Source organism: Microcaecilia unicolor, chromosome 6 (genome assembly GCF_901765095.1).
Source record: "Microcaecilia unicolor chromosome 6, aMicUni1.1, whole genome shotgun sequence".
NCBI lineage: Eukaryota > Metazoa > Chordata > Amphibia > Gymnophiona > Siphonopidae > Microcaecilia > Microcaecilia unicolor.
The window spans coordinates 31,060,212-31,086,805 of record NC_044036.1 but is presented as its reverse complement, the minus strand read 5'-3'; the positions used below and the strand labels follow the sequence as shown (position 1 = coordinate 31,086,805).

At 45.8% G+C, this 26,594-nt stretch overlaps 1 protein-coding gene across 1 annotated transcript in view; it reads left to right on the top strand.

Annotated features, from left to right (window-relative positions):
• Nucleotides 1-25,260, top strand: part of DHCR24 (24-dehydrocholesterol reductase) — a 46,768-nt gene extending 21,508 nt beyond the window's left edge. The window contains exons 3-9 of the mRNA XM_030205636.1: nucleotides 3,065-3,220; nucleotides 6,044-6,149; nucleotides 11,735-11,853; nucleotides 12,143-12,406; nucleotides 20,794-20,937; nucleotides 24,251-24,448; nucleotides 25,204-25,260. Coding sequence (XP_030061496.1) covers nucleotides 3,065-3,220; nucleotides 6,044-6,149; nucleotides 11,735-11,853; nucleotides 12,143-12,406; nucleotides 20,794-20,937; nucleotides 24,251-24,448; nucleotides 25,204-25,260 — 1,044 coding nt within the window. The remainder of the gene's footprint in view (nucleotides 1-3,064; nucleotides 3,221-6,043; nucleotides 6,150-11,734; nucleotides 11,854-12,142; nucleotides 12,407-20,793; nucleotides 20,938-24,250; nucleotides 24,449-25,203) is intronic.
• The last annotated feature ends 1,334 nt before the right edge of the window (nucleotides 25,261-26,594 follow it).

Sequence of the window (26,594 nt, the reverse complement as noted above, 5' to 3'; positions counted from 1 at the left end):
TGTCTCGGTCGTTGGAGTTTCTGGGAGTCCGTTTCGACAGCAGGGTGGGGAGGGTCTTCCTCCCCAAGGTCCGGATTCAGAAGCTTTAGGCCCAAGTTTGGGTCTTGCTCGAGTCCAGATGTCTGCCAGCCAGAGACTTTCTTCAGGTACTGGGCGCCAGCATCCTTGGAAGTGGTTCAGTGGGCCAGGGCACAGATGAGGCTTCTTCAGGAAGCTGTTCTTTCCAAGTGGTCCCTGCAGTCCCACTCTGGAAGTGCAGATCTCTCGGGGGAGGGGGGGGCTGGTGAGACAGTCTAACCTTGTGGTTGTGGCAGTGCAGTCTCTCTAAGGGCAGGAGGTTTGGTACTCCACAGTGGACGATGGTGACCACAGATGCCAGTGTCTGGGGCTTGTGTGGCTCAAGGGCTCTGGACTCAGTGGTCGATCAATGGCCTGGAAACCAGGGCAATACATTGGGCAATTCTCTCCTTCAGGGATCTGCACCAGGGAAATGCTTGTTTGAGTGTTATCGAATGAGTGATAACTTGGTGAGGGAAGCTGCATGGCTCCTGGCCTAGACAGAGCTCCTCCTGGAAGATCTGAAGGGGTGTCAGGTGCTCAGGACTTAAGGCTCATTTCACGAGAGGTCAAGTGATATCATGGGCAGAGGTGTCTCTGGTTCCACCTCTGGATATTTGTAAGGTGGCCATTTGGTCCTCACTGCATACTTTTGCTCATAACTATCAGTTGGATGTTCAGTCATGCCAGGAATGCGGGTTTTGGAAGCCGGCCTCCAAGGGTCCCACCCATGATGGTCACTGCTTTGCTGCTTCCCATCTGTGCTGGTCTGGAGGGACTCTTTGGAAGGGGAAATTTGAGCTTACCTGTTAATTTACTGTTATAAGTACCTGAATATATGTAAGCTGCTTTGAATGTAGTTGCAAAAACCTCAGAAAGGCAGTATATCAAGTCCCCTTTAGTCCCTCCAGACTGGCACAGAGCCTGCCCAGTTCTGTAGGTAGTGGCTCTGCATACCATGTTTGTGGCTGTGAGGGGTTGATAGTGCCGGAATTCACTCTGGGTTAAGTTCAGATTAGTGAACAAATGTTGGTTAGAAAATGACGAGTGTAGAAAGAAACAAAACAGAATCAATGAATAGAGCCCTGGGAACCCAAGTGTGTCGGGGCATCAACCATGGCTTCACATGTGTATTCCGTGCTGCGCGAGTCGGTGGTTCTAGAGGCATCCTAAGCCTGTGTGGTTTATTGCCTAAGAGGGAATTCTGGAGTTTTATAGGGGTTTCCAGTATTTACTGCTTGTCTATTCGATTACTGGCTTTCTGAGGGAGCTGCACAGCAGGCTTATAGCCAAACTCACAAGTTAGTGGTTCTCAGTCGCCACCTGCTGTTTGGAGTACATAACCCATTTGTGTCAGTCTGGAGGGACTAAAGCAAAGTAACTTAGCAGGTAAACTTTAATTTCCCTTACTCTTTGGGATCTTGCCAGGTACTTGTGACCTGGATTAGCCACTGTTGGAAACAGGATACTGGGCTCGATGGACCTTCAGTCTGTCCCAATATGGCAATGCTTATGTTCTTATGCCCTTTGTAACAGGGACAGGAGGAGAAGGCCTGCCACAGGGCCTAAGGAGCATGTCATTTTCGCTGCCTCACTTCCTGCATCTGTTCTGTACGGCACCCCGTTATAAAAGACCGTACCAAAAAAAAAAAAACACTACAAACAAAACAGACTATGACAAAAAAAACCATCCCTAAAAAAAACCCAGAACAAAAGGAACCCAAGACAAAATAGACTCTTAATCAAGCTGGATTATGTTTTCGAGCAGATTTATGATTTTCACTAGATACCAAGTGTGGATAGTGAAGTCAAGCCGTGTGCAGGTGCCAGGACTTTCAAGTGACAAGCCGTGGACTTTCTCACTAATTTACCCTTGAAATTCCTACCATTCAAAAATAAATCTATTTCATCAAGCCCTTTTGTCAGGAGTCTATTTTGTCTGGGACTTTTATGTCGGGAACCTTTTTTTATTTGGAACTTTTTTGTCTGGTTTCTTTTGACCGGGTACCGTTCTGTACCAGTGCAATTTCCAGTAGAAGTTATTTCATTATACCAAGAGGTGTATTTTCAAAGCACTTAGACTTACAATGTTGCATACTAACCTGTGGAACTTTAAGTCTAAGCGCTTTGAAAATGAGCCCCCAAGAGTCCAGTGTTCTCTAGGACAGTTTATCATAAAGCCAAAAATATCTGCAGAATTCTTGGAGTAGGTAGTACACAGGTTTCATGCCAGATGTGTTAAGGATATTTGGATGTAATAATCGCTATGATACAGTACAGTCTCGATTATCTGATGCAAACAGGACCAACCTGTGCAGAAGGAATGGATCCTCAGAAGCTTAGCTGAAATTGGGTGGCGGAGCAGTTGGGGGGAAGAGGGGGTGGTGGTTGGGAGGCGAGGATAGGGGAGGGCAGACTTATACGGTCTGTACCGGAGGCGGGACTGGTGGTTGGGAGGCGGGAAATACTGCTGGGCAGACTTATATGGTCTGTGCCCTGAAAAGGACAGGTACAAATTCAAGGTAAGGTTTACACATATGAGTTTGTCTTGGGCAGACTGGATGGACCATGCAGGTCTTTTTCTGCCGTCATCTACTATGTTACTATGTAACCCTTTGTCAGATAAGTGAAAAGTCAGATAATATGGAAAACACTGCATAAAGCATTCAAACAATGTATAAACAAAAGCATAAGATTTCCGGTTTTCAAAAACTATGGTTAACAACACAATAACACATTCTGCAGCGTGATTGGAGCACTAAGACATAATTACTGTATATGTGCTTGCTCTAAAACAAAGATTTTTAATAGAAACAAAATACGATGATGTCACTGGGGGGGGAGGGGGTCTGTCAGATATGCCGGATGGTCAGATTACAGCAGGTCGGATAATCGAGACTATTGTACTTCAGTAAGGGACTAGTACATTTCAACACAAGTGTTTTGTGATAGGAACCTTGAATTGTTTTTAGCTGCTTCCACATTAACAGAATAAATGTCTTTATAGGTGCAAGACTGGAAGAAAGAGGGAGCTAAAACCTTTATGTGCACTGGTAGACCTGGCTGGTTAACAGTATCGCTACGAGTCGGCAAATATAAGAAAACTCACAAGAATATAATGATCAATCTACTGGATATTCTAGAGGTAGACACCAAAAGACAAGTAAGTATCCCAGTGGTCTATGGCCAAACATAGCATTATTTCACTAAGGGCTCCTTTTACTAAGCTGTGGAAAGCACTAGCTCGTGCTTCCTAGAACTTAAAAAGGGCTTACCACGGGACACGCTGAGGCCTCCTGTGCTAAAAGCCCAATGTGTGCCTGCAAACCACACACTAAAAAAATGTTGTCTTGATTTTTCTTGGAGTAGGTGTGTCAGGAGGGGCGGAGAGTGGACGTGACAGTGCAAATCAGCGCAGCCACATTACCGTACACGAGCCTACAAAATGGGTGGCATTAAGGGCTCACGCAATGAATTTTGGTAATGGGCTGCGCGCTAATGGCAAGTCACTTAGGGTTCCTTTTACAAAAGTGCACGCTAAATGCTAGAGATGCTGATAGGAATATATGGGCGTATCTAGCGTTTAGCGCGTGCTAAAAATGCTAGCGCACCTTTGTAAAAGGACCCCTTAATTCCAAGTAGTAAGTCCCAAAATATTCACCACACACGATACTGTGCTATATAAATATTATTTGGGAAGGAAAGACTTCAGGAACTCTGCCACTTCTTTTAGGATCAGTGCTTGAAACACACTGTTCTGTCACAAAGATTGAACAGTGGAGTGCCGCAGGGATCTGTGCTGGGACCGGTGTTATGTAATATTTATAAATGATCTGGAAATCGGAACGACAAGTGAGGTGATTAAATTTAGAGAAGACGCAAAACTATTCAAAGTTGTTAAAACACCTGCGGACTGTGGAAAAATTGCAGGGTGATCTTCGGAAACTGGAAGACTGAGCATCCAAATGGCAGATTAAATTTAATGTAGACAAATGCAAAGTGATGCACATTGGGAAGAATAATCCAAATCATGGTTACCTGATACTAGGGTTCACCTTAGGAGTCAGCACGCAGGAAAAAGATCTAGGTGTCATTGTAGACAATATGCTTGAAATCTTCTGCCCAGTGTGTGATGGCGGCCAAAACAGCAAACAGGATGCTAGGAATTATTAGGAAAGGGATGCAAAATAAGACCAAGAATATTATAATGCCTCTGTATTTATTGCCCATGGCGTGACCTCACCTTGAGTATCTGGGTGCCATATCTCAAAATAGGTATAGTAGAATTGGAAAAGGTTCAAAGAAGGGCAACCAAAATGATAAAGGGGATGGAACTCCTCTCATATGAGAAAAGGCTAAAGAGGTTAGGGTTCTTCAGCTTGGAAAAGAGACGGCTCGGGATATGATTGAGGTCTACAAAATCCTGAGTGGTGTAGAATGAGTAAAAGTGAATATATATATATATATACATACTAGCCGTTGAGCCCGTGAAAACGGGCTAATTTTGGAATGGGGGGGGTTTCCGAGCCCCCCCCCCCCCCCGGAGTCGCCGCCGCCGCCCCTCCACCCGGCCCAAGCAGCACTGTAAACTTACATCAGCACGCAGCAGCAGGCACATCAGCAAAGCTGCCGTCGGGGTGGGCTTCTTTCTCTGCCTGTGTCCCGCCCTCGTGTGACGTAATGTCGGCGAGGGCGGGACAAAGACAGAGAAGGAAGCCCGACGGCAGCTTTGCTGATGTGCCTGCTGCTGCGTGGTTATGTAAGTTCACAGTGCTCGGGCCAGATGGAGGGGCGGTGGCGACTCCGGGGGAGGGGGAGCGGTTCCGACATCTGCAGCATGCCAGTAGAGATTTCCCTCTCTGTCCCGCCCCCATCATCACGTATTGAAGCGGGGGCGGGGCAGAGAGGGAAGTCTCTACTGCGCATTTGCGAGTGAGTACGGTCACTCGCCGTTTATATGTTTGATATACATTTTATTTTTTTTTACTCACTCGAAAAGTACAAAGACCAGGAGACACTTAGAGGCATATTTTCAAAGCACTTTGGGAGGCTAAGTTCCATAGGTTTCTATGGAACTTTGGGAGGCTAAGTGCTTTGAGAATATGCCTCTTAATGAAGTTACTTGGCAATACATAATCAGAAATCCTTTTTGCCAATAAAATTCATATGATACTCTAGATGAGCTAGATCTTACAACTCCGTTGAGATGATCTGCTTCTGTTTTATAGTGTCTGGGGTTTATTCTTTGTAGTGGTATGATTGGTGTATAGCAGTCATGTTGCTACAGAGAAATAAACCTGAGACACTGGAAAATAGAAGTCGATTATCTCCTTACCCCTCCCAGATCTCTCTTCCTTTTGCTTATCCTACCTTTGCTGCCCCTGACTTGCTCAACTCACCTTCCTCAAAACACCACTTTTAATATGTTTACTACAACTTATAATATCCTCCTTAAAGACTTTGTGATTGTAATTGTATTTACTATGTAAGCCGCATTGAGCCCGCAATGTGTGGGAAAGCGCGGGGTACAAATGTAATAATAAATAAATGTGTATGTGGACTGCATGAATATCTTAGCCCATTATAAAATATTTTATGCTTATCAAATACAGTGAATCTCTTCTGAAATTGTGACTTCATATCCACTAAGCTGCACTCCAGTTCTTCAAAATCATGTGTTCAGTCTAATTAGGTAGTTCTGCTTGTTTGCTAAACATCTCAAGTGGGCCGAATCCCTGAAGCAGATGTGCTGCATGTTGGATGCCAGGGCCTAGATTGTGCACTTTAAATCTAGTCCCAAATAAATAAAGTCATATTACAATTTTTATTTGCATTGATAGCTATTTTTAATATTTTGAAGACATATTCTTCTGTTGTGTGCATGACGGGTTTACCTATTGTATTTGCAAAGCAGTAACCCTTGACCATTTTCTTGGAAGAGTAGTCATTTACTTCTTCAGGTTCACTAGATTTAATTCCTTTTCAGGTTGTTCGGGTGGAGCCCTTGGTGAGCATGGGTCAGCTGACAGCATTGCTTAATTCCATTGGCTGGACTCTGCCGGTTGTACCAGAACTGGATGACCTCACAGTAGGTAAGGAAAAGTGCCGGAGCGAAATCCTGGGCTGCCCATGAGACCACCCAAAGAGGTAGGAAGAGAGGCATCACGTCAGTCTCTTGGAGATCAATATTCAAAACCCTCTGAGGACTAATATCGTATATAATAAAACGCACCTCCAACATTCTGAAGCTGACTGCGTGGACATAAGCCTTGAGGCATTCGTGCTTCTGTATCCATCTCCTGAAATGATGACGTCTCCCACTTCCGGGTGCGTCAGCAGCGACAGTGCCCAATCACAACATAGCAGCGCGAGCCAACTCCGTCGCGTACCTGTGCTGACGGGGGACAGCCGCAGCGTTGCTTGCTGAATGATCTGATCAAGTTTCTGTGCGTGCGTCTGACATCAGACGCACGCACAGAAACTTGATCAGACCATTCAGCAAGCAGCGCAGACGAGAAGAGGACTTCGCCTGTCAGGGGTTGGGGTCCCCCGTCAGCACAGGTACGCGACGGCGGCGGGGGAGGGTTTTCAGCGGAAAGGGGGGGTCCAGAGGGTCGCGGCAGGGGGGTCCAGGGGTCAGTAACGCGGGGGGGTGTTGAAATCGGAGGGAGGGGGGAGTCTGTAACTCGGTGGGAGGGGCGTGAGGGGGCCTTGAACTGGAAGGGAGGGAGGGAGGCGTGGGTCTTGGAGGGGACAGAGCGCGACAACGAGGGAGGGTGGGGGATTACCTTGCTAGCGCCTGTTTCATTGCCTACTGAAACGGGCCTTTTTTACTAGTAACTAGCTAATTTTAGCCATTTATCTGTATGTGAAGTTCAGCTGAACGAAGCAGGCTAGGTTTTCAGTTTAAAATTCTCCTAAATCTAGCCACAAACATTTGACCACTAGATTTGTTTTGGCTGGGTTCCCCTGCCATGCATAGCATACACTTTAGTACTAAAGGAGTGGAGGAGTGGCCTGGTGGTTAGGGTGGTGGACTTTGGTCCTGGGGAACTGAGGAACTGAGTTCGATTCCCACTTCAGGCACAGGCAGCTCCTTGTGACTCTGGGCAAGTCACTTAACCCTCCATTGCCCCAGGTAAGCCGCATTGAGCCTGCCATGAGTGGGAAAGCGCAGGGTACAAATGTAACAAAAATAAAATAAAAATAAATTGTTAAAAAAAAAACCAGAGTCTGCATCTCCCTCCCTGCATTTATTATTTAAATCGTTTTTATTACCACCAAACCAGAATACAGAAAACCAAGTAAACCATAACAACCAGCTTATAAGTCTCTTTTGAACATTTAAAGAACCCCTTCCCCCCCCCCCCCCCTGAATTTATAACCATGTATAGTAACTGGAAACGGCCCCCAATTTCACACATTCCTGATTCCATTAAGTTTTCGATTTAAAAGGTGTCAGGTCTTAACCCACTCATCCACCAATGCCTCTTCCATTGACTGTACTTCTAAAACTGTTTCCTGATATCTTCCATTCCTACAGTCCAAAACAGATGTAGCTCAGTCTTCCTGCCCCGAACCTTCCGTTCACACTTCAGAATTCCTCCCCATCCTACCTCAGTCAGGAGGAAAGAGTCTTACCCCCTCCTGGCTGAGCTGAATGTTATATATGTTCATTGATTCAGTCCATCCAATGAATACACCAAGCTGTGTTCAAAGCTAAATGCAAACAAAACCAAGCTCCTTTGATTTACTAACCATGTGAAATGTATACCAGATGTTATCCAAATAGGACATAATGACCGCTTTAAGGCTGAGCGGTCATCTAGGGTATTAGGAATGTTATTGGACTCATCCTTGGCATTTGAAGCACAGATTGGCTGCATATTTAGGAAGGTTTTTCTGAAGTTAAGACAATTGCGATCCATTCAATCCTATTTTCACGAGCATCATTTTAGGCTCCTGGTACACTACTACTACTACTACTACTTAACATTTCTAGAGCGCTACTAGGGTTACGCAGCGCTGTACAAAATAAACAAAGAAGGACGGTCCCTGCTCAAAGGAGCTTACAATCTAAGTAACGAAATGTCAAGTTGGGCAGTCTAGGTTTCCTGGGCGGAGGTGTAGAGGTTAGGTGCCGAAGGCGACATTGAAGAGGTGGGCTTTAAGCAGAGATTTGAAGATGGGCAGGGAGGGGGCCTGGCGTATGGGCTCGGGGAGTTTGTTCCATGCGTGGGGTGAGGCGAGGCAAAAAGGGCGGAGTCTGGAGTTGGCAGTGGTGGAGAAGGGTACTGAAAGGAGGGACTTGTCTTGAGAGCGGAGGTTACGGGTAGGAACGTAAGGGGAGATGAGGGATGAGAGGTAAGGAGGGGCTGCAGATCGAGTACATTTGTAGGTTAGTAGCAGAAGCTTGAATTGAATGCGGTACCTGATCGGAAGCCAATGAAGTGACTTGAGGAGAGGGTATGAGTGTATCGGTTCAGGCGGAAGATAAGACGTGCGGCAGAGTTCTGAACGGACTGAAGGGGGGATAGATGGCTAAGTGGGAGACCAGTGAGGAGCAGGTTGCAGTAGTCAAGGCGAGAGGTACCATGAGAGTGTACTCTGAAGGTACGATGGGAGAGATAAGAGGAGAACTGTAGTATTGTAATGTTTTATACTTGGATATTTCAGTGAAATTAAGGAATTGTTTACAACTGTTGCAAAATGCAGTGGCTTGTGTGATTTTCAGGAGGAGCAAGTTTGACCATGTGTCTCCCTTGTTGAAGGAATTACATTGACTTGCCTCTGCAAGCATGAATTTTATTTAAAGCTTGTTGTATTATTTTCAAGATTTAGCATGTTTTTTTTTTTTAACTTTAAAGTTTTTATTGCATTTTGTCATATATTTACAATCATAACATTTAACCTTGAATAAACATCAATTTTATGGCTATCTCTCAAGTTTACCTCTACATACAAACTGATTAACTATTTCAAATTACTTCTTTTCCATTTAGTTACATTTACAACCATCAACCCATACCATATTCCATTCTTCTTGTCTTTGTCTTTTAACTTTATTGCAACATGTAAACTTTCTCTTAATTGCTAAATTTCACCCCATGTTCAACTCAGTAATCCCCCCCTGATTCCCTAGTACCCTTCCTCCATCTTTAATGCCCCCCTATGTGTTCCCCCCATTAGTCATGCAAATGTTTTTTACTAATATATGGTTGTCCCTACTCCCCCCTCCCCCTTCCCTGGAATGCGCGTCCAACCCTTTTAGAGATGCTCTATCATGTGTTGTACTCTTGTCCATCCCTTCTTGCGTTTGAGTTCACCCTCCCTTCTATAGACCGTCAGCCGCTCCATGTACCACAATTGTCGTACTTTAACCTTCCAATCCGCTATATCTGGGGGGTCCACTGACTTCAAGCAGCGCGCAATGAGACACTTAGCCGCTGCCAGTCCCCAGCGCAGCATTTTGCTCTCTTCCCACACCTCTCGTTCATTGTACATTCCCAGTAAGCATGCCTGCGGACTACACACCATGGAGGTCCCCATAATCCGGACTAGTACTTTCATCACAGCTTGCCAGAATGGTACCACCCCTGGGCAACTCCACCACACATGAAGAAATGTGCCTATCTGTGTCTTGCATCTCCAACACCCGTCTGATGTCCCTGGATACATTTTTTTCAACCTCTCCGGTGTGTAGTACCACCGCGTAAGGACTTTATAGGCATTTTCTTGTATCAATACACATACTGAGGCTTTGATTTAGCATGGTTTTATACATATTCAGGTTACTCGATTGATTTCACACTCATCTAGACTAAGTTCTTATCATTCATTACATTGGATGGACCTTGTAGGCCCATCATTTAAAGGAGTTACATTTTAAAAAGTCTTAGGCCCCTGTTTACTAAGCTGTGTTAAGGGCGTGCTAGCGTTTTTAGTGTATGCTGAACACTAAAGACACCCATGTGTTTCCTTTCCCATCGACCTAGGCCTGCCTAGAATTTGGCTGGCTCTGTTTATTTATTTGTTACATTTGTATCCCACATTTTCCCACATATTTGCAGGCTCAATGTTTACTTTAGCCGCCCAACCCTTGTCAGGTCGGGCTAGGGCTAGGTCCTTAACCAGGTGGCTCAATTGCTTTTATTCTTCCATGTCTTTTTACTGTGGTTGGCTTTTTTATGTTTGTGTGATTTTTAGGATATCTTATCTTTTTTGTTGTTGTTGTTGTTATGGTTTATGCTTTGTAACTTTTCTGTTAACTTTGTAAACTGCTTTGCTACTGTTTGTATGAAAGATGATAATCAATTGTAATAATCCCGAACCTTTTTGAAATATTGGTCTCTTAATTGACAATTGCCTGAAAACTGCTACTTACACTGTGAATTGCTTATGTATAGAAGTATTTAACAACACTTTACATGTGTTTTGCATACATCGAAGATACCTGTAGCCTCTGAGGACAGCAGGCCATTCATTCTTACATGGGGGTGACGTCATCCACGCCTCCCACTGCGGAGCATTAAAAAGTTAATATTTTTTAATTTTATTATTCACTAGTAAAAAAGGCCCGTTTCTGGAACGAATGAAACGGGCGCTAGCAAGGTTTTCCTGGGAGTGTGTATGTTTGAGAGAGAGAGAGAGAGCCAGAGTGAATGTGCGGGTGTGTGACAGAGTGAGACTGTCTGTGTGACAGTGTGTGTGTGAGAATGAGAGTGTGTGACAGGGCCCCCTCCCCTGTTCCTAATGCCCCTCACCCCGTTCCCTCCCCTCCTTTTCCTCCTCCTTCCCACACTTTGGGTTCCTTAAGGCTTTCAAAAATCTATGTACCCCCGTGGCCCTAACGCCCAGTATCCGGATACCCCACCGCTTTCCTCCTCACCCCTCCCCCAAGATGTAATACTTTCACGTCCTTCATTTAAAAAAAAAAAAGTGTCCTATCTACCCTGTGTACAAATGCTCGGCATTCAGATTGTGTTCCTCGCGTAAATTTTCATTTCTCTCATTCATTCAGAACTTGCCCCCCCCCCCCCCCCCCCCCCCCCGAACACTTTTGGTTCCTTCAGTCTTTTAAAACTGTCCTATGTGTACCCTGTGTGCTAATGGCCAGCATTGAGATTGTTTTCCTGTCCCAAATTTGCATGTCTTTCAGTCATTCACAACTCCCCCCCCCCCCCCCCTTCTCCAGTTTAACACTTTCGTTTCCTTCAGTCTTTTAAAACTCTCCTATCTACCCTGTGTCCTAATGGCCAGCATTCAGATTGTTTTCCTTTCCCAAATGTTCATGTCTTTCAGTCGTTCAGAACTTCCCCCCTCCCCCCATTTAATACTTTCGGTTCCTTCAGTCTTTTAAAACTCTCCTATCAACCCTGTGTCCTAATGGCCAGCACTCAGATTGTTTTGCTTTGCCAAATTGTCTGTCACTGAGGTCAGTGCGTGCCTGCCTAGCAGATCACTTCCGGCAGGCATGGTCCCGAGCACATCCTGTTGGAGGTGAGAATTATTATATAGGATTAGGATTTATTTACCGCCTTTTTGAAAGAATTGCGTGCGTGCCTTTCCACCCGCTGAAATACGATCCAAGCCTGTATATATGCGTGGTCTGTTCTGAGTTATTTTTTTGTGAAAAGACAGATACAGCCATTCTGATTGTAAGCTTGTTTTTGTTCAGGTGGTTTGATCATGGGAACTGGTATCGAGTCTTCGTCCCACAATCACGGATTGTTTCAGCATGTCTGCTTAGCCTTTGAACTCGTTCTCGCCGACGGCAGCTTTGTCAGGTGCACACCAGTAAGAGAACTCTCTGCGTTCATTTCAAATGTTCATTAGGGGCAGAGTCTCCAGATGGCTTATTGTTTTGCATACCGTGACAGTAGTGAACCTCAACCCTGATCCAGGGCATGTGAAATATGATTTCAGTCTCTCAAATTTACTGCTAGTGCTTGCCGAAGTACTTGCACTGTGCCAAAGAGCTTCCTTCTAGAGTTCATAAGATGTTACGTGTATAGGAAATGATTATTAAAAATTCACTAGCTCTGTATGTAGCTCAGCGATTTACTAGATAACAACTTTCTTTCAGACTGAGAACTCGGACCTGTTTTATGCCGTTCCTTGGTCCTGTGGCACTCTGGGCTTCCTGGTTGCGGCAGAAGTCAAGATAATTCCTGCCAAGAAGTATGTGAAGCTACGTTATGAGTCTGTGCGAGGTTTGGCGAAGATTTGCGAAACTTTTTCCCTGGAATCTAGCAAGAAGGAGAATGATTTTGTGGAAGGGTTGATGTACTCGATGGATGAAGCCGTTGTAATGACAGGAGTGCTGACAGATGAAGCGGAGCCAGGCAAGGTAATGAAATGCTTGCCGATAGAAGCTTTTGTGGACTTTCAAAGGTCAGTCATTACTATGTGGACTATTTTCTTTTCTTTTTTTTGTATTCGTAATTAAATGTAGATGGTTTCTGCAAGATTTTAAGGAAAGAACATTGGATTAAATCATCTGAGCTAGTGGAAAACTTAGAACTGTCCATATTTATATAATGGGGGGAAATATTTGAAGGAGTTTCATTCTTACATTTATTTTTGTAACGTTTTAGCAATATCTTGTGTGTTTGGAGACTTTTCTTCTGTTGTTGTTTTTTTTTTTTTTTTTCATTTCTTTTGCATATAAACTTGAAGTTGTTAAAATCCCTGTGTGATATCCTGCACTGGCTGACTTTTGTGTACAGTTTTGAAGGGTGGGTGAAGCTCAACAAAACTGACCAGTCCTGTTGTTGCAGTTAGCATATCGTTGCTGCTCCATCACAGAGGAGCAAGACGAGAAAACGTCCTGCAAAAGAGATCCGGTTACTGCAGAAACTTTGAATTGTAAATAAAAGGGAAATGGGACTTGATATACTGCCTTTCTGTGGTTTTTGCAACTACATTCAAAGTGGTTTACATATTATGTACAGGTACTTATTTGCATCTGCGGCAATGGGGGGTTAAGTGACTTCACAAGGAGCTGCAGTGGGAATAGAACCCAGTTCCCCAGGATCAAAGTCCACTGCACTAACCACTAGGCTACTCCTCCACTAGCAACATTCCATGTAGAAGCCTGCCCTTGCCGCGCAGACGTCAGACTCGCAGAAACAGAAGCCTGCGCAGCCGCGTTGCTGATCTGCAAGGGCAGGCTTCTACATGGAATGTTGCTAGTGGAATAGCAACATTAACATTCCATGTAGAGTCTCAAATAGGAGCAACAGAATCTCAATAGTAGCAACATTCCATGTAGAATCTCAAAGAGGGAAAGGGAAATGGGACTTGATGTACTGCCTTTCTGTGGTATTTTGCAACTACATTCAAAGTGGTTTACATATATACAGGTACTTGGGGCAATGGAGGGTTAAGTGACTTGCCCATAGTCACAAGGAACCCAGTTCCCCAGAATCAAAGTCTGCTGCACTAATCACTAGGCTACTCCTCCACTAGCAGCATTCCATGTAAAGGAATCTCAAATAGTACTACTACTACTATTTATCTATAGCGCTACAAGGCATACGCAGCGCTGTACACCATACACAAAAAGACAGTCCCTGCTCAAAGAGCTTACAATCTAGATAGCAACATTCCATGTAGAATCTCAAATAGAGAAAGGGAAATAGGACTTGATATACCGCCTTTATGTGGTTTTTACATATATTCAGGTACTTATTTTGTATGTGGGCCAGTGGAGGGTTAAGTGACTTACCCAGAGTCACAAAGGAGCTGCAGTGGGAATCAAACCCAGCTCTCCAGGATCAAAGTCCACTGTACTAACCACTAGGCTACTCCTCCAGGTTTGATTTACTACCCTTTGTAAATGCAGGTGATGTTCTTAGGTATTAAATAAGCCTCATTAAGAATAATGGAGCTTGCATCACATAACATGCATTCATAAATCAGGGTAGAAAACAAGCTATAAGTTAACATTTTCATACATTATTTGGAGAAGCCTTATTTAACAGTTATGCTATCATTTCTGTTTTTCTTCTGTGGTGCATTGATATAAGAAAAGGAAATTGTTTCAAAAGGATCAGCCCACATTGCTTAGCAAGTTCCTGATTGATCTATGGCAGAGATATTTGAGTCACCGAGGGGTGTATAATAATGAGTTGCAAAACACGCAAATGCATGTACTATAAAGCAGCTCATTACTGCACATTGCAAGCTTCAGTATAGCTGGTAAAATACCCCCCCTCCCCCCCCAGCTAAAATTTTACTGAACCACGGCCTCATGCTCCTATGCCATCTGTTAAAGGAGCCAATGGGTCTTGCCAAGCACCTGATGCTCACCTCCCCCAGGGTGAGCATCAGGTGCTTGGCATCAGGTGTTGCCATACTGGGACAGACAAAGGTCCATCAAGCCGAGTATCCTGTTTCCAAAAGTGACCAAAGCCAGGTCACAAGTACCTGGCAAGATCCCAAACCAGTACAATACATTTTATGCTGCTTATCCTAGAAATAAGCAGTGGATTTTCCCAAGTCCACCTTAATAATGGCTTATGGACGTTTCTTTTAGGAAGATATCCAAACTTTTTTAAAACCCCACTAAGATAACTGCTTCCTCAGCGACCCTCCAGACCGGTCAAGACGCGTGGGTTATGTCCTCCTACCAGCAGAGGGAGACTGAGAAAACACTAAGCTTTTGAAGCCTGTATATATAACCTGTGCAGAACCTCCACTAGCCAGTATTTTCTCAGTCTCAGCAGAGGTAGCAGTTGACAGCCTGTGCAGTCTCCAATAATCTGGTGAGGTAGTTTGTCATTGGGTCGTAGGATTTTTTCCTTCCAAACTTTATTCTGTTGCAGTACCCTGTACGTGTGTGTAAAAAAAAAAAAAAAAAAAAAAGTGCTTTGGGGCCCTGGGTCTGGTGGGGCCCAGTTTTTCCCCCTGGGGTGTTACACCTATGTTTGGGTCCCTCCCCCTGTTGGCTTGGCAGCTTTGTGCCTCGGCTGCTTTCTCAGTATTGTAGCCTTGAGTGCCTTACAATTTCCAGATGCCAGAGTTAGAGTACGATGCCTTTAAGGTCAGTTATTCTATGTCATTTTGCTTGCCAGCTTTGTGCCTCGGCTGCTTTCTCAGTATTGTAGCCTTGAGTGCCTTACAATTTCCAGATGCCAGAGTTAGAGTACTGTGCCTTTAAGGTCAGTTATTCTATTTCGTTTTGCTTGGCAGCTTTGTGCCTCGGCTGCTTTCTCAGTATTGTAGCCTTGAGTGCCTTACAATTTCCAGCTGCCAGAGTTGGAGTACTGTGCCTTTAAGGGCATTTATTTCTTTATTTTCAGCGGACCGAACGGGGGTTTTGATTCCTTGCTGGAACGAGAGAGCAGCGCTTTCTCCAGTGCTTTTGCAGTGTGAGTGAGTTTTTGGTTTGGCGCGTTTGCGGAACAGCTTTTCCCTTCCCTCGTGGTTTATAGCGGCCCAGCTCCTCCGATGTCGCTCGTGGCGAGGGGTAGAGGCGCCGGGCGCTCAGTGTAGCTTTGCGGTGCACCTATAAAGGTGGCTGCGGCACCCCCCGACTTGACCGCGGAGGGATCGATGGTGTCGGGAGTCTCCGGGTCAGCGGGAGCGTAGGCAGGGCCGCTGTCAGCGGGAACAGTTTCGGCGGGAACAGCCGCCATCTTGAGTCTGACGCGGCCCATGGAGCCGGCTGGTTTTGGGCCTGCGGCCTCCGTTTTTGGCACAAAAGGGCCTAATGACGGTCCAGGAATGGTGGGTTTTCCTCCAGATTTTGTCTGGACGCGGTATCAGGCCTGGAGATCGGGACCCCCCCCCCCCCCCCCCCCCCAATTGGAAGAGGGGGCTATTTCCATCTTGGCTGAGAGACCACGGTTAGAGTGGTCAGAGGACAGGCAATGTTTTTCTCCTGTAGCTGCAGAAGCTGCGCTTAGTGATCTGGGGGAGTCAGATGGAATTGACGGCTCTCAGGAGCAGGATTGTTGGATTCCTGGAGAGGATCCTTCAGTAGTGCGGATTTTCCATAGAGATGAGCTGTCAGAACTCATAGATCAGGTGTCGTCCACCCTTCAGTTTGGTCCTGAGGTGGCGTTGGGGGAAACTGTCCAGGATCCGTTGGTGAAGGGCATTCAGCGTCAGGCGTGATCCTTCCCTATGAACAAGGATCTCCGGGAGATGATTTGTCAGGAATGGGATTTGCCGTGTAAGGTGGCAAAGGCAATGGCGAGGCTTTATCCCCTCCCTCAGGACGATAGGGATTCCTTTAAGGCTCCCACGGTAGATGCAGTAGTGACGGCAGTAATTATAGCTACGGCTATCCCGGTTGATAAAGGAACGGCTCTCCGTGATCCTCAGGATAGGAAGTTGGGATCTTTTCTCAAGCGTAGTTTTGTTTTGTCGGCTCTAGCCCTGCAGGCCTCGGTTTGTGGGGGTCTGGTAGCTCGGGCATGTTTTCGTTGGGCCGAGAAGCTCCTGGATGATTTGGTAGATGTTGGTTCTTCTGGGGGTCAGGAGTTAGCCGACTTGGACATGGGTTCATCCTTTTTGTCTGAGGCTTTTATGATTTGTTGCCTACTTCAGACAAAAAATATGGCTATGGTTGTGGGTCTCTGCCACTTAAGGGAGCTATGCTCTTTGGAGAAGATTTGGACAAGTTAGTGTGAGGTCTTAGTGATACCAAGGTTCTATGGCTTCCAGATTTTCGGTTCAAGGCAGGGGCCAGAACTAGTTCCTCTCGGGGACGGTTTAGGGAGGCTCAGCGGTATAGGCCGGGCAGATCGAGTGGGACCTACCCCTAGCTGTCTGTTTGTCCAATTTAGATTGTAAGCTCTGTTGAGCAGGGACTGTCTTTTCATGTTAATTTGTACAGCGCTGCATAAGTCTAGTAGTGCTATAGAAATGTTTAATAGTAGTAGGACCTCTAGGGGTCGGTTTTTCCTGCGCACACAGTTCTTTCGTGAGAGTCGTCGCGGAGGGCGTGGCTTTTCCGCGGGAGGTTAGTATTCAGGCCACAATTCCCAATGAAGGTGTGCGGGCTCAGGCTCTGGTGCATGTTGGGGCTCGGCTGAGTCTGTTTTACCAGAGTTGGGCCCAAATCAGGTCAGATCAGTGGGTTCTCAAGGTGTTTCAAGGCGGATGTGCGCTGGAATTCGAAAGCTGTTCTCCCGAAGTGTTTCTGGAATCCCTCTGTCGGTCTTGGAGCAAGAGGGCAGCAGTGAGGGACACTCTGCGGTGGCTGCTCGCGTTGGGAGCCGTGGTTCCTGTTCCTTCAGATCAGCAATGCTCAGGGTGCTATTTGATCTATTTTGTGGTCCACAAGAAAGAGGACACTTTTCGTCACATTTTAGATCTCAAAAGGGTCAATGCGGCACTCAAGGTGCCCTCTTTCCGGATGGAGACGTTGCGGTCGGTCACTGGTGCGGTCAGGAAAGGAGAGTTTCTCACTTCCCTGGATTTGACGGAAGCTTATCTTCACTTTCCTTTGTGCAGCCTTTTGGTTCCAAGTTACAGGGTCCGATTCGTCGGTTCCTTGCAGAGAAGGCGCCGACGGCCCGTACTTATCGTCAGGTCCTGGGCCTGATGGCGGCGACCATAGAGGTAGTTCCGTGGGCCAGGGCGCACATGCGTCAGGTACAGTCAGCTCTGCTCAGTCGTTGGTCCCCTCTGTCGCAGGACTTGGAAATGTGTTGTCCGCTGTCGGTGGCCCCTCGTCTCAGTCTCCGCTGGTGGCTCAGTCCGCGCAATTTGGGAAAGGAATGCCGTTGGAGTCCCCACAGGGGCTGGTAATGGTCACGGATGCCAGTCTGCAAGGTTGGGGGGCACATTGTCTCAGTCAGGTAGCTCAAGGCCGGTGGTCTCGGGCAGAAGCAGAGTGGTCCATCAACCGGCTGGAAACTCGGGCCATTCGGGTGGCGCTCCAGGCCTTGACGTCGGTGGTTCGCCACAAGGCAGTCCGAGTGCTCTGTGACAATGCCATGGCAGTAGCATATGTCAACCGTCAAGGGGGGAACAAAGAGCCTTGGCGGCGCAGTTGAACTCATCTTCAGGCTCTCTTGGCAGCGCATGTGGCCGGGGTAGGTCACATAGATGCAGATTATCTCAGCAGGCACACTCTAGATCCCAGAGAGTGGTCTTTTCTTCGGTCAGTGTTCCAGTGAGTTGTGTCGGTCTGGGGACTTTCGGTGATCTTAGGGCAACGGCTCGCTATGCGCAAGTTCAGAGATTTTTTTTTTTTCAGTCGCTGAAGAGACCCTTGAGCGGAGGAAATCGACACTCTTCTGTTGCCTTGGCTTCGGGAGTGACTGTATGTGTTTCCTCTGTGGCTGTTAGTCGGTCGAGTAATATAGCGCATCGAACATCACTCCGGTCGGGTGATTCTGGTAGCTTCGGATTGGCAGCGTCGACCATGGTATGGAGACCTGGTGCGGTTGGCAGGGGCGGCGGCCCTGCCTTTGTTGGGATCAGTTCTGTGTCAAGGCCCGATAATCATGCCGGATCCGGCTCGGTTTTCGCTTATGGCTTGGCTCTTGAGCTGCACAAGTTGAAGAAGAAGGGGCTTTCGTCCAGTGGCTTTGCTACGATGTTGAGTTGCCGTAGACGATCCACTTCCTTGGCGTATGTCCGGGTTTGGAGAATCTTTGAGCACTGGTGTGAAGACCATCGAGTTCGGCCGTTTCACTCTTCGGTGGCGGAAGTTTTGGAATTTTTGCACGATGGTGTTGATAGAGGTCTGGCCTTGTCTACACTGAAGGTTCAGGTGGCAGCTTTGTCATGTTTTCGTGGGAAGCTTCAGTGAAAGTCCTTCGCGTCTGTGCCTGAGGTAGTGCGTTTTTTGAAGGGTGTTAAGTTGCTGCGTCCGCCTCAGTGACGGATGGTGCCTCCGTGGGATTTGAAGCTAGTTTTGGATGCTTTGATCAGGCCTCCGTTTGTGCCTCTGGTATCGGCATCTTGTAAGGATTTATCTTTAAAGGCGGTCTTGTTGGTGGCGATTACTTCAGCACGGAGTGTTTCAGAGCTTCAGGCTTTGTCTTTTAGGGAACCATTTTTGTCCTTTCTGAGGGAAAGGTTTCGTTGCGGACGGTGCTTTCCTTTTTTGCCCAAGGTGGTTTCCGAGTTCCATGTTAATCAGGTCATCTCTCTGCCAGTGTTGGGTGATATGGCTGGAGATTCGGAGCAGCGTGGTATTGCCAAGCTGGATGTCAGGAGAGTTTTGAGTTGTTATCTCTCTGGAACTCAGGACTTCAGAGCCTCTGACCGTTTGTTCGTTCTTCATGGTGGCCCAAAGAAGGGTGCAGCGGCTCCTAAGGTGACCATAGCACGGTGGTTGAAGGAGGCGGTTGCATCTGCTTACTTGGTGAAGGGTCCTGTGGTGCCTAGGGGCTGGTCTGCTCATTCCACTAGGGGAATGGCAGCCTCGTGGCGGAGAATAGTATGATTTCTCTGTTAGATATTTGTCGGGCTGCGGTTTGGTTTTCGTTGCATTCCTTTGTGAAGCATTATAGGATTCCTGTGCATGCAAAGGACGAGGTGCGCTTTGGGGCAGCAATTTTGACCTCTGGCCTTAGTAGGTCCCTCCCATAAGTTAGTTACTGCTCTGGTACGTCCCACGCGTCTTGACCGGTCTGGAGGGTCGCTGAGGAAGGTGAAATTAGATCTTACCTGCTAATTTTCTTTCCTCTAGACCCTCCAGACCGGTCAAGAGCCCGCCCTGTCTGTATTGGAGGCCAGGAGGTGTGTTTGTTGGATAATTCTTGGCTGCTGTAAATTGTTGTTTCTCTAATTGCAGACTGTTTATTTCTGTTTTGTGATAGGAGTCCGGGACAGGTGGGGCTCTTCTTTGATAGTCCACCTGTAGAAGCCCAACTGTTTTATCAAAGGCAAAGGAACATGTTTCCGTAAGAGCAAGCGGAAGATGTTTCTTGTTTTTGCAGTTTACTGTGACCACGTACAGGGTTGCTAGTTGTTGTTAGTGTTTTTTGTTTCTCTGCTTTGTCAGGGGTATACTGGCTAGTGGAGGTTCTGCACAGGTTATATATACAGGCTTCAAAAGCTTAGTGTTTTCTCAGTCTCCCTCTGCTGGTAGGAGGACATAACCCACGCGTCTTGACCGGTCTGGAGGGTCTAGAGGAAAGAAAATTAGCAGGTAAGATCTAATTTCACCTTTTACCACATTATCTGGCAATGAATTCCATAGTTTAATGATGCTGAGTGAAGAAATATGTTCTCCGATTTGTTTTAAATTTACTACTTTGTAACTTCATTGCATGCCCCTAGTCCCAATACCCTTAGAAAGAAGCCAAAATGGTGCCAGTGACCCCTAGCAATGGTCTTGCCATACTACCTCTAGGGGGAGGTCGGGATTCCATATAAGGGCATCATGACTCACAAGCAGCATCATTATTTTACCATGGGAGTCAACAACCTACTGTACTGAGCAGATTGGCGATTCCCCTGACAAATCAAGTTGCAGTAAAAGGTTGCCTTTGATTGTACCTTGATATACCCCCCCCCCCCCCCCCCCCTTTAATGATTTGTTTTACTAGTAGAGAGCTTGGTATAAATTGCCTTGCAGGAATGTTGAGAAATTGTGGGGAATCCCCAGGTCAGCTGTAGTTATTACTGATGGGTGTCCTGGGGTTCATCCAGCAGTTTCCAGCTTTGCAGTCCTGAATGTGTGATGTACCTATGATAAAATACAGGATAGCTGCACTTTTGTTCTCTTTATTGCTCATCTGCTGAATAATTCTTCTCCCTCTGAAGGTAAACAGTATCGGTAGTTACTGGAAGCCCTGGTTTTTCAAGCATGCAGAGACATATCTAAGAGCTAATCACGGTGGAACAGAGTACATTCCCCTAAGGCATTACTACCATCGGCATACACGCAGTATCTTTTGGGAGCTTCAGGTAAGTACAGCTCCAGCTCAATCCAAATGTTTTACTAGCCCAGGGTTCCGTTTTCCATCCCAGCAATAGCCTTGCGTTCACCGGGAGAGGGAACTGGGGAGACTGAAATGTTTCTGTTCAGATATAAAGAGGCAGAAACTGCTACGTAAATACAAAACCAAAATCTCCCCTTTCCAAAACATTAAAAAAAAAAATTAGTCCAGTAATGACCTTTGCTGTGCGGATTAACAAACATGGTTCAATTTGGGGAAGAGAGGGAAATGGGACTTGATATACCGCCTTCCTGTGGTTTTTGCAACTACATTCAAAGTGGTTTACATAATATATAAAGGTAACTATTTGTACCTGGGGCAGTGGAGGGTTAAGTGACTTACCCAGAGTCACAGGGAACTGCAGTGGGAATTGTACCCAGTTCCCCAGGATCAGAGTCCACTGCACTAACCACTAGGCTACTCCTCCACTAGCAACATTCCATGTAGAAGCCTGCCCTTGCCGCGCAGGCTTCTGTTTCTATGAGTCTAACATCTTGCAGGCTTCTACATGGAATGGATGTTAGACTCACAGAAACAGAAGCCTGCGCGGCAAGGGCAGGCTTCTACATGGAATGGATGTTAGACTCACAGAAACAGAAGCCTGCGCGGCAAGGGCAGGCTTCTACATGGAATGTTGCTAGTGGAATAGCAATAGTACCAATAGTAGCAACATTCCATGTAGAATGTCAAATAGTAGCAACAAATCTCAATAGTAGCAACATTCTATCTAGAATCTCCAATATTTATTTTATTTTTCTTACCTTTGTACCCCGCACTTTCCCCACTCATAGCAGGCTCAATGTGGCTTACATATTATATACAGGTATTTATTTGTACCTGGGGCAATGGAGGGTTAAGTGACTTGCCCAGAGTCACAGGGAGCTGCAGTGGGAATTGAACCCAGTTCCCCAGGATCAGAGTCCGCCACACTAACCACTAGGCTACTGGGTAAAGTTGCGCATTAAATGGCTAATACTAATATTCAGCACTTTTAGTTACATTTTACGGCTAAGTTGGGCCAAATTTAACCAGATCCAGTGTAACTTTAGGCAAATTTATTCAGCAGCACACCTTAACCGAATAAGTCATCTGAATATTCCATTAACTTTAATTAGATATTAGGCAGCTGACTATCTGCCCCAGTGAGTTTATAACCAGACTGTCAGGAAGACCGACTCAAGTAAGGACTTGGCTGATGCAAGGAAAGATTGGTTCATGTTGGAGAGGGCAGGCAGGGACTCTTATTGGTCTGCATAATCCAAACTCTCTAAGACTGCTTGCATAGCCAGAGGTACAAGATGTGCTGGGCTCTGTGCCAGTGTCATTCTGTCATTCCCTTGATAGTTACCTGCTATTCCTGCCTTGGATTGTGCATTGCAGATAATACTTAATTAAAAAATGTGCTTAACCCTTGGGGGGGGGGAGTCTAGTTTTGGTTCAAGGGCAAATGCTTTGTATTGTCCTCCAGCGTAACACCGTCATTCACCTCTAGGCAGTAAGCACCAATCCTGCTGATACTGGTACTGTAAAGCAGCTCATTACTGCACATTGCAAGCTGCAGTAGAGCTGGTAAAATACCCCCCCCCCCTCCCCCAAGCTAAAATTTAACTTTTGAGCACTGGGCCGCCAAACCTATGCCGCTTGGGTCGTCAGCAGTCTGAGCAGAGAGGTCAAAGACTGAAGAGGCCTGAGAACCAAATTCACCTTTCCCCTGTAGAACAGGGTTGAGGCATGTTGGGTAGGATCATGTGTGTGAAGCTTGTTCTAGGGATAAATGGAGAACTTTGGGTTTTCAATACTGGCAGTTCAGCACTTTTCATAATGAGCAAATATCTGAGGTAATAAAGAAATCATTTATCAATTGCGCAAATTACGTTCAATTAGAAATTCCTTAAATCTTCATTATGTACATTAACCTATGCTTATATTATATCACGTTTAGACTATTGTAATATAGTTTATGCAGGTCTCTGAAAACTAAATTTAAAACGCTTGCAGATGATCCACAACACCGCAGCTCGCTTTCTCTGTAGAGCTTCAAAATATGACAGAATTACTCCATTGTTATATCAACTGCACTGGCTTCCAATAGAAGCTAGGATAAAGTTTAAAATTCTCATATTGACTCATAAAGCATTTTATTCATCTAGTCCATCATATTTGTCTAATTTTACCATTCCTTATACACCAACTCGGACACTCCGATCATTGACAGACAATAGACTGGTAATTCCACCGCTATCTAAAGCTAGATGGGAGTCAGTGCGAACTTCTGCGTTTTTCTTTTTAGCACCCACACTTTGGAATTGTCTTTCTAAAGAACTCAGACTTGAAGATTCCTATACTCATTTTCGCAAAAACTTAAAAACATGTTTTTTTCGAGATGCATTTGAAAATAATGTTTAAACAACAACAATAAAAATAAAAAAAATCCCCAATTTAGATTTTATGTTTTTATTAAATGTTTTTATAAATATGATTATAGCTTGAGTAATTTATATGATTGTTAAAAGGATGCTTGTTTTTGCTGTGCTTTCCTAGCACAAATAGATTTCAGAATATGTTTATTTACTGTTTTAATGTTATATTTTATTGTAAACCGTTCTGATTGACTTCTGTAATAAGTGACGGTCTAGTAAATGAATAAACGCTAAAGTAGTCTTAAAGATAGAAGGAAAAATAGTGTCAACCTGCTATTAATCGTTAAGAACGTAATTTATTAATACAATTTTAAAAAAATCACATGAATACATATAAAAGATTAGCCCGACACAGCTGCTGTCCTTATCGAATGTTGATTTATTTTAATATATACATGTATTTCCGAAATTTATTTTATTATACCTGTCTGACTGTATATATACATATATATTTATTTACATGTTCTTTTCTTTGTGGGTTTTGGTGCTATATACATGTACATGTGTATATATATAATTTATCGCAAACCTTTATATGCGTTTCATTTTATGTGTAAGTGTCTTTTTAATTATGTATACACGTGATTTTATTATGATTTTAGAAGAGCAACTGTATAATAATTATATTTGTGTTATGATTTCTTGTAGCCCCTGAAGCAGCCCCTGCTGGGCGAAACACGGCCTGTGTCGGGCTAATCTTTTATATGTATTCATGTGATTTTTTAAAATTGTATTAATAAATTACGTTCTTAACGATCTGCTTTGTACATTTTCCATCTTGGAGCTTGCAGACCGTCTGCCTTTGTGCTGTCTTGAACCTGCTATTAATGTCAACTTTTGCTCTTTTAATTTCCTCTGAAGGACATCATTCCATTTGGCAACAATCCCATTTTCCGTTACCTCTTTGGTTGGATGGTACCTCCAAAAATCTCCTTATTAAAACTGACTCAAGGAGAAACAATTCGAAAGTTGTATGAACAGCACCATGTTGTACAAGACATGCTGGTGCCGATGAAATACCTGGAGAAAGCCATCAAAGTCTTCCAGGCTGAAATCAATGTAAGCTCTTATAAATCCAAATTAACAACAGTTACAATAACTCGTCTTTCCGCAACAGAGCACTCAAAGTAAGGAACGGTGACCATTGCTTTGTATTCTTAACTGTTTTCAAGGTCTCCCAGTCTGTTGTATTTTTAGTTTTGTTGGGGTTCAGTTTGCACTGTTGGAGAGTAGTTTTAGAACTGGTCACCACCTATATGTGAAGACCTGTTTTATAAATCACATAGGCATTAATATCTCATTATAAAATACTAGAGCAAAGGCAGCAGAAATTGAAACAGTGGACATTTTATGCTTGTTGAAGAGCCAATGTAAATGTTTACATAGGAACAGATAGACATATAGACAGATAAAGACCATATGGCCCATCCAATCTGCTGAAGAGATTCTCCTCTGATGGCCCAGAATGCTCCTGTACTCCAGCCGGTGACGCACTCTAAGGTCCACTGCCAAGCTAGCTCTCCTCCCTCCTGCGCATGCGCAAATACTGAGCATGCGCAGGATGGAGATGAGCTGGTGCAGCAGTGGCCCATAGGCAGTGCCACCGCCTTCAGCGAGTATGAGAACGTTTTGGGCCACCGGAGCAGGACCTTCTCAGCTGGGTGGGGCTTAGGGATCCCCCGCCAACCTTATCAAGGGTGCCACAATTTTGGATGGGCCTGAGCCCAAAGCGTTTGGGCCCAGGCCCTAAGGCTTTGTAGTTGGCTGTTAAAGGGACAGCAGAGAGTGTGTGATCTTTCTGGCCTTATCTGCAGTTCAGATACTTTGGAGATAATCGTATCGAACAGGCGCTATCATGTACATGTGCATAAAAGTTACATATATGTCTACACGTGTGTGTACATGCCAAACTGCCACCTGAGTGCTGTTCTGTAAATACATGTGTCGTGTGTAGTGTATGTTTGCAAGGGAGGGTGAATACCTGGGCTGGTGTGAGCCTGATTCGCATACACATATGTTCTAGAATGCACTAAGGTGTAGATTCAGTAAATGGACCCCATACTTGGGTGCTGAAAAAGATCAAATACCCATTATAGAATAGCATTCAGTGTAGGGTTACCACATTTTGTCCCCCAAAAAGGAGAACATGTGCCCCCCCCCCGTCACATACCGCATCACCCCCCCTCCCCGTCACCTCCCTCCCCTTACCTTACTACTGCCCTGGTGGTCTAGTGACCTCTTCGGGGCAGGAAAGAGCCCCCTCTTTCCTGCCCGGAGCGCTGCCCTGCATGCATCCTTCCTGTTGGTGATCTTCGGCGCCGATTCAAAATGGCCACCGAGAGTTGAAGTGACCTTGCGAGATTTCAATTCTTGTTGTTGGGGGGGGGGAGGGGTCGGCAATGGCGGGGGGGGGGGGGTCTGCGGCGCCGGGGGGGGGGGCTAAAATGTGCCCCTCACCTCGGGCTCTGGAACCCCCTCCCGCCAAAGTCTGGCTATGCCCCTGCTGCATGTATATCTACCATGTTATGCTAGTCTTCTATAAAGTAAAGCAGGCTCCTATCAGGTACTGGTTATAGCATTGCCCACTGCATGCTAGGAGAGAGAAGAGTTTGAATAAACAGGTTAAACCTTGACCGAAACCAGATCCGTGACCAAAATTGGCCACTTGGTTTCGGCCAAAGAGAAAAACAAAACTGGCCCCCGCACAACCTCCCAACCAAAAAGTGCTCCCCTTGCGACCTCCACTCCCAGCAGTAGCCCCCTTGTGAACCCACCACTCTCCGGCAGCAGCTCCTTCCTGGTTTTCTGTTCTGTTGGTAAGTAATGGGCACAGGAACAATCCCCAACTCACTCCTGTGCATGGCCAGCTTCTCCTTCAGAATGGCTTCGGGCAGGGTCACCGAGGGGAGGTGGGGGGGGCAAAAATCCATGTGCCCAGCCTCCAAGGGGAGGCTCGGGCCTGGCTCCGGCAAGCTTCTTCCTGCCAGCTTCTGGGTCTGTCCCCTCCTGCGTGCCGCCCAAGACCCGGTTGATTGCATTAATGCAATATCACATTAATGCAGTCGGCACACACAGGAGCAGCGCAGGAGAGGTCAGAGCAAGGGAGCAAACAGAAAGGTGCTGGGGTGGCGGCCTGAGTGTGGGGAAGCGGGGACGTGGTACGATGGTAGCAGCCCAGATGGGGGTGAGGGCGCACTCGGTGGTC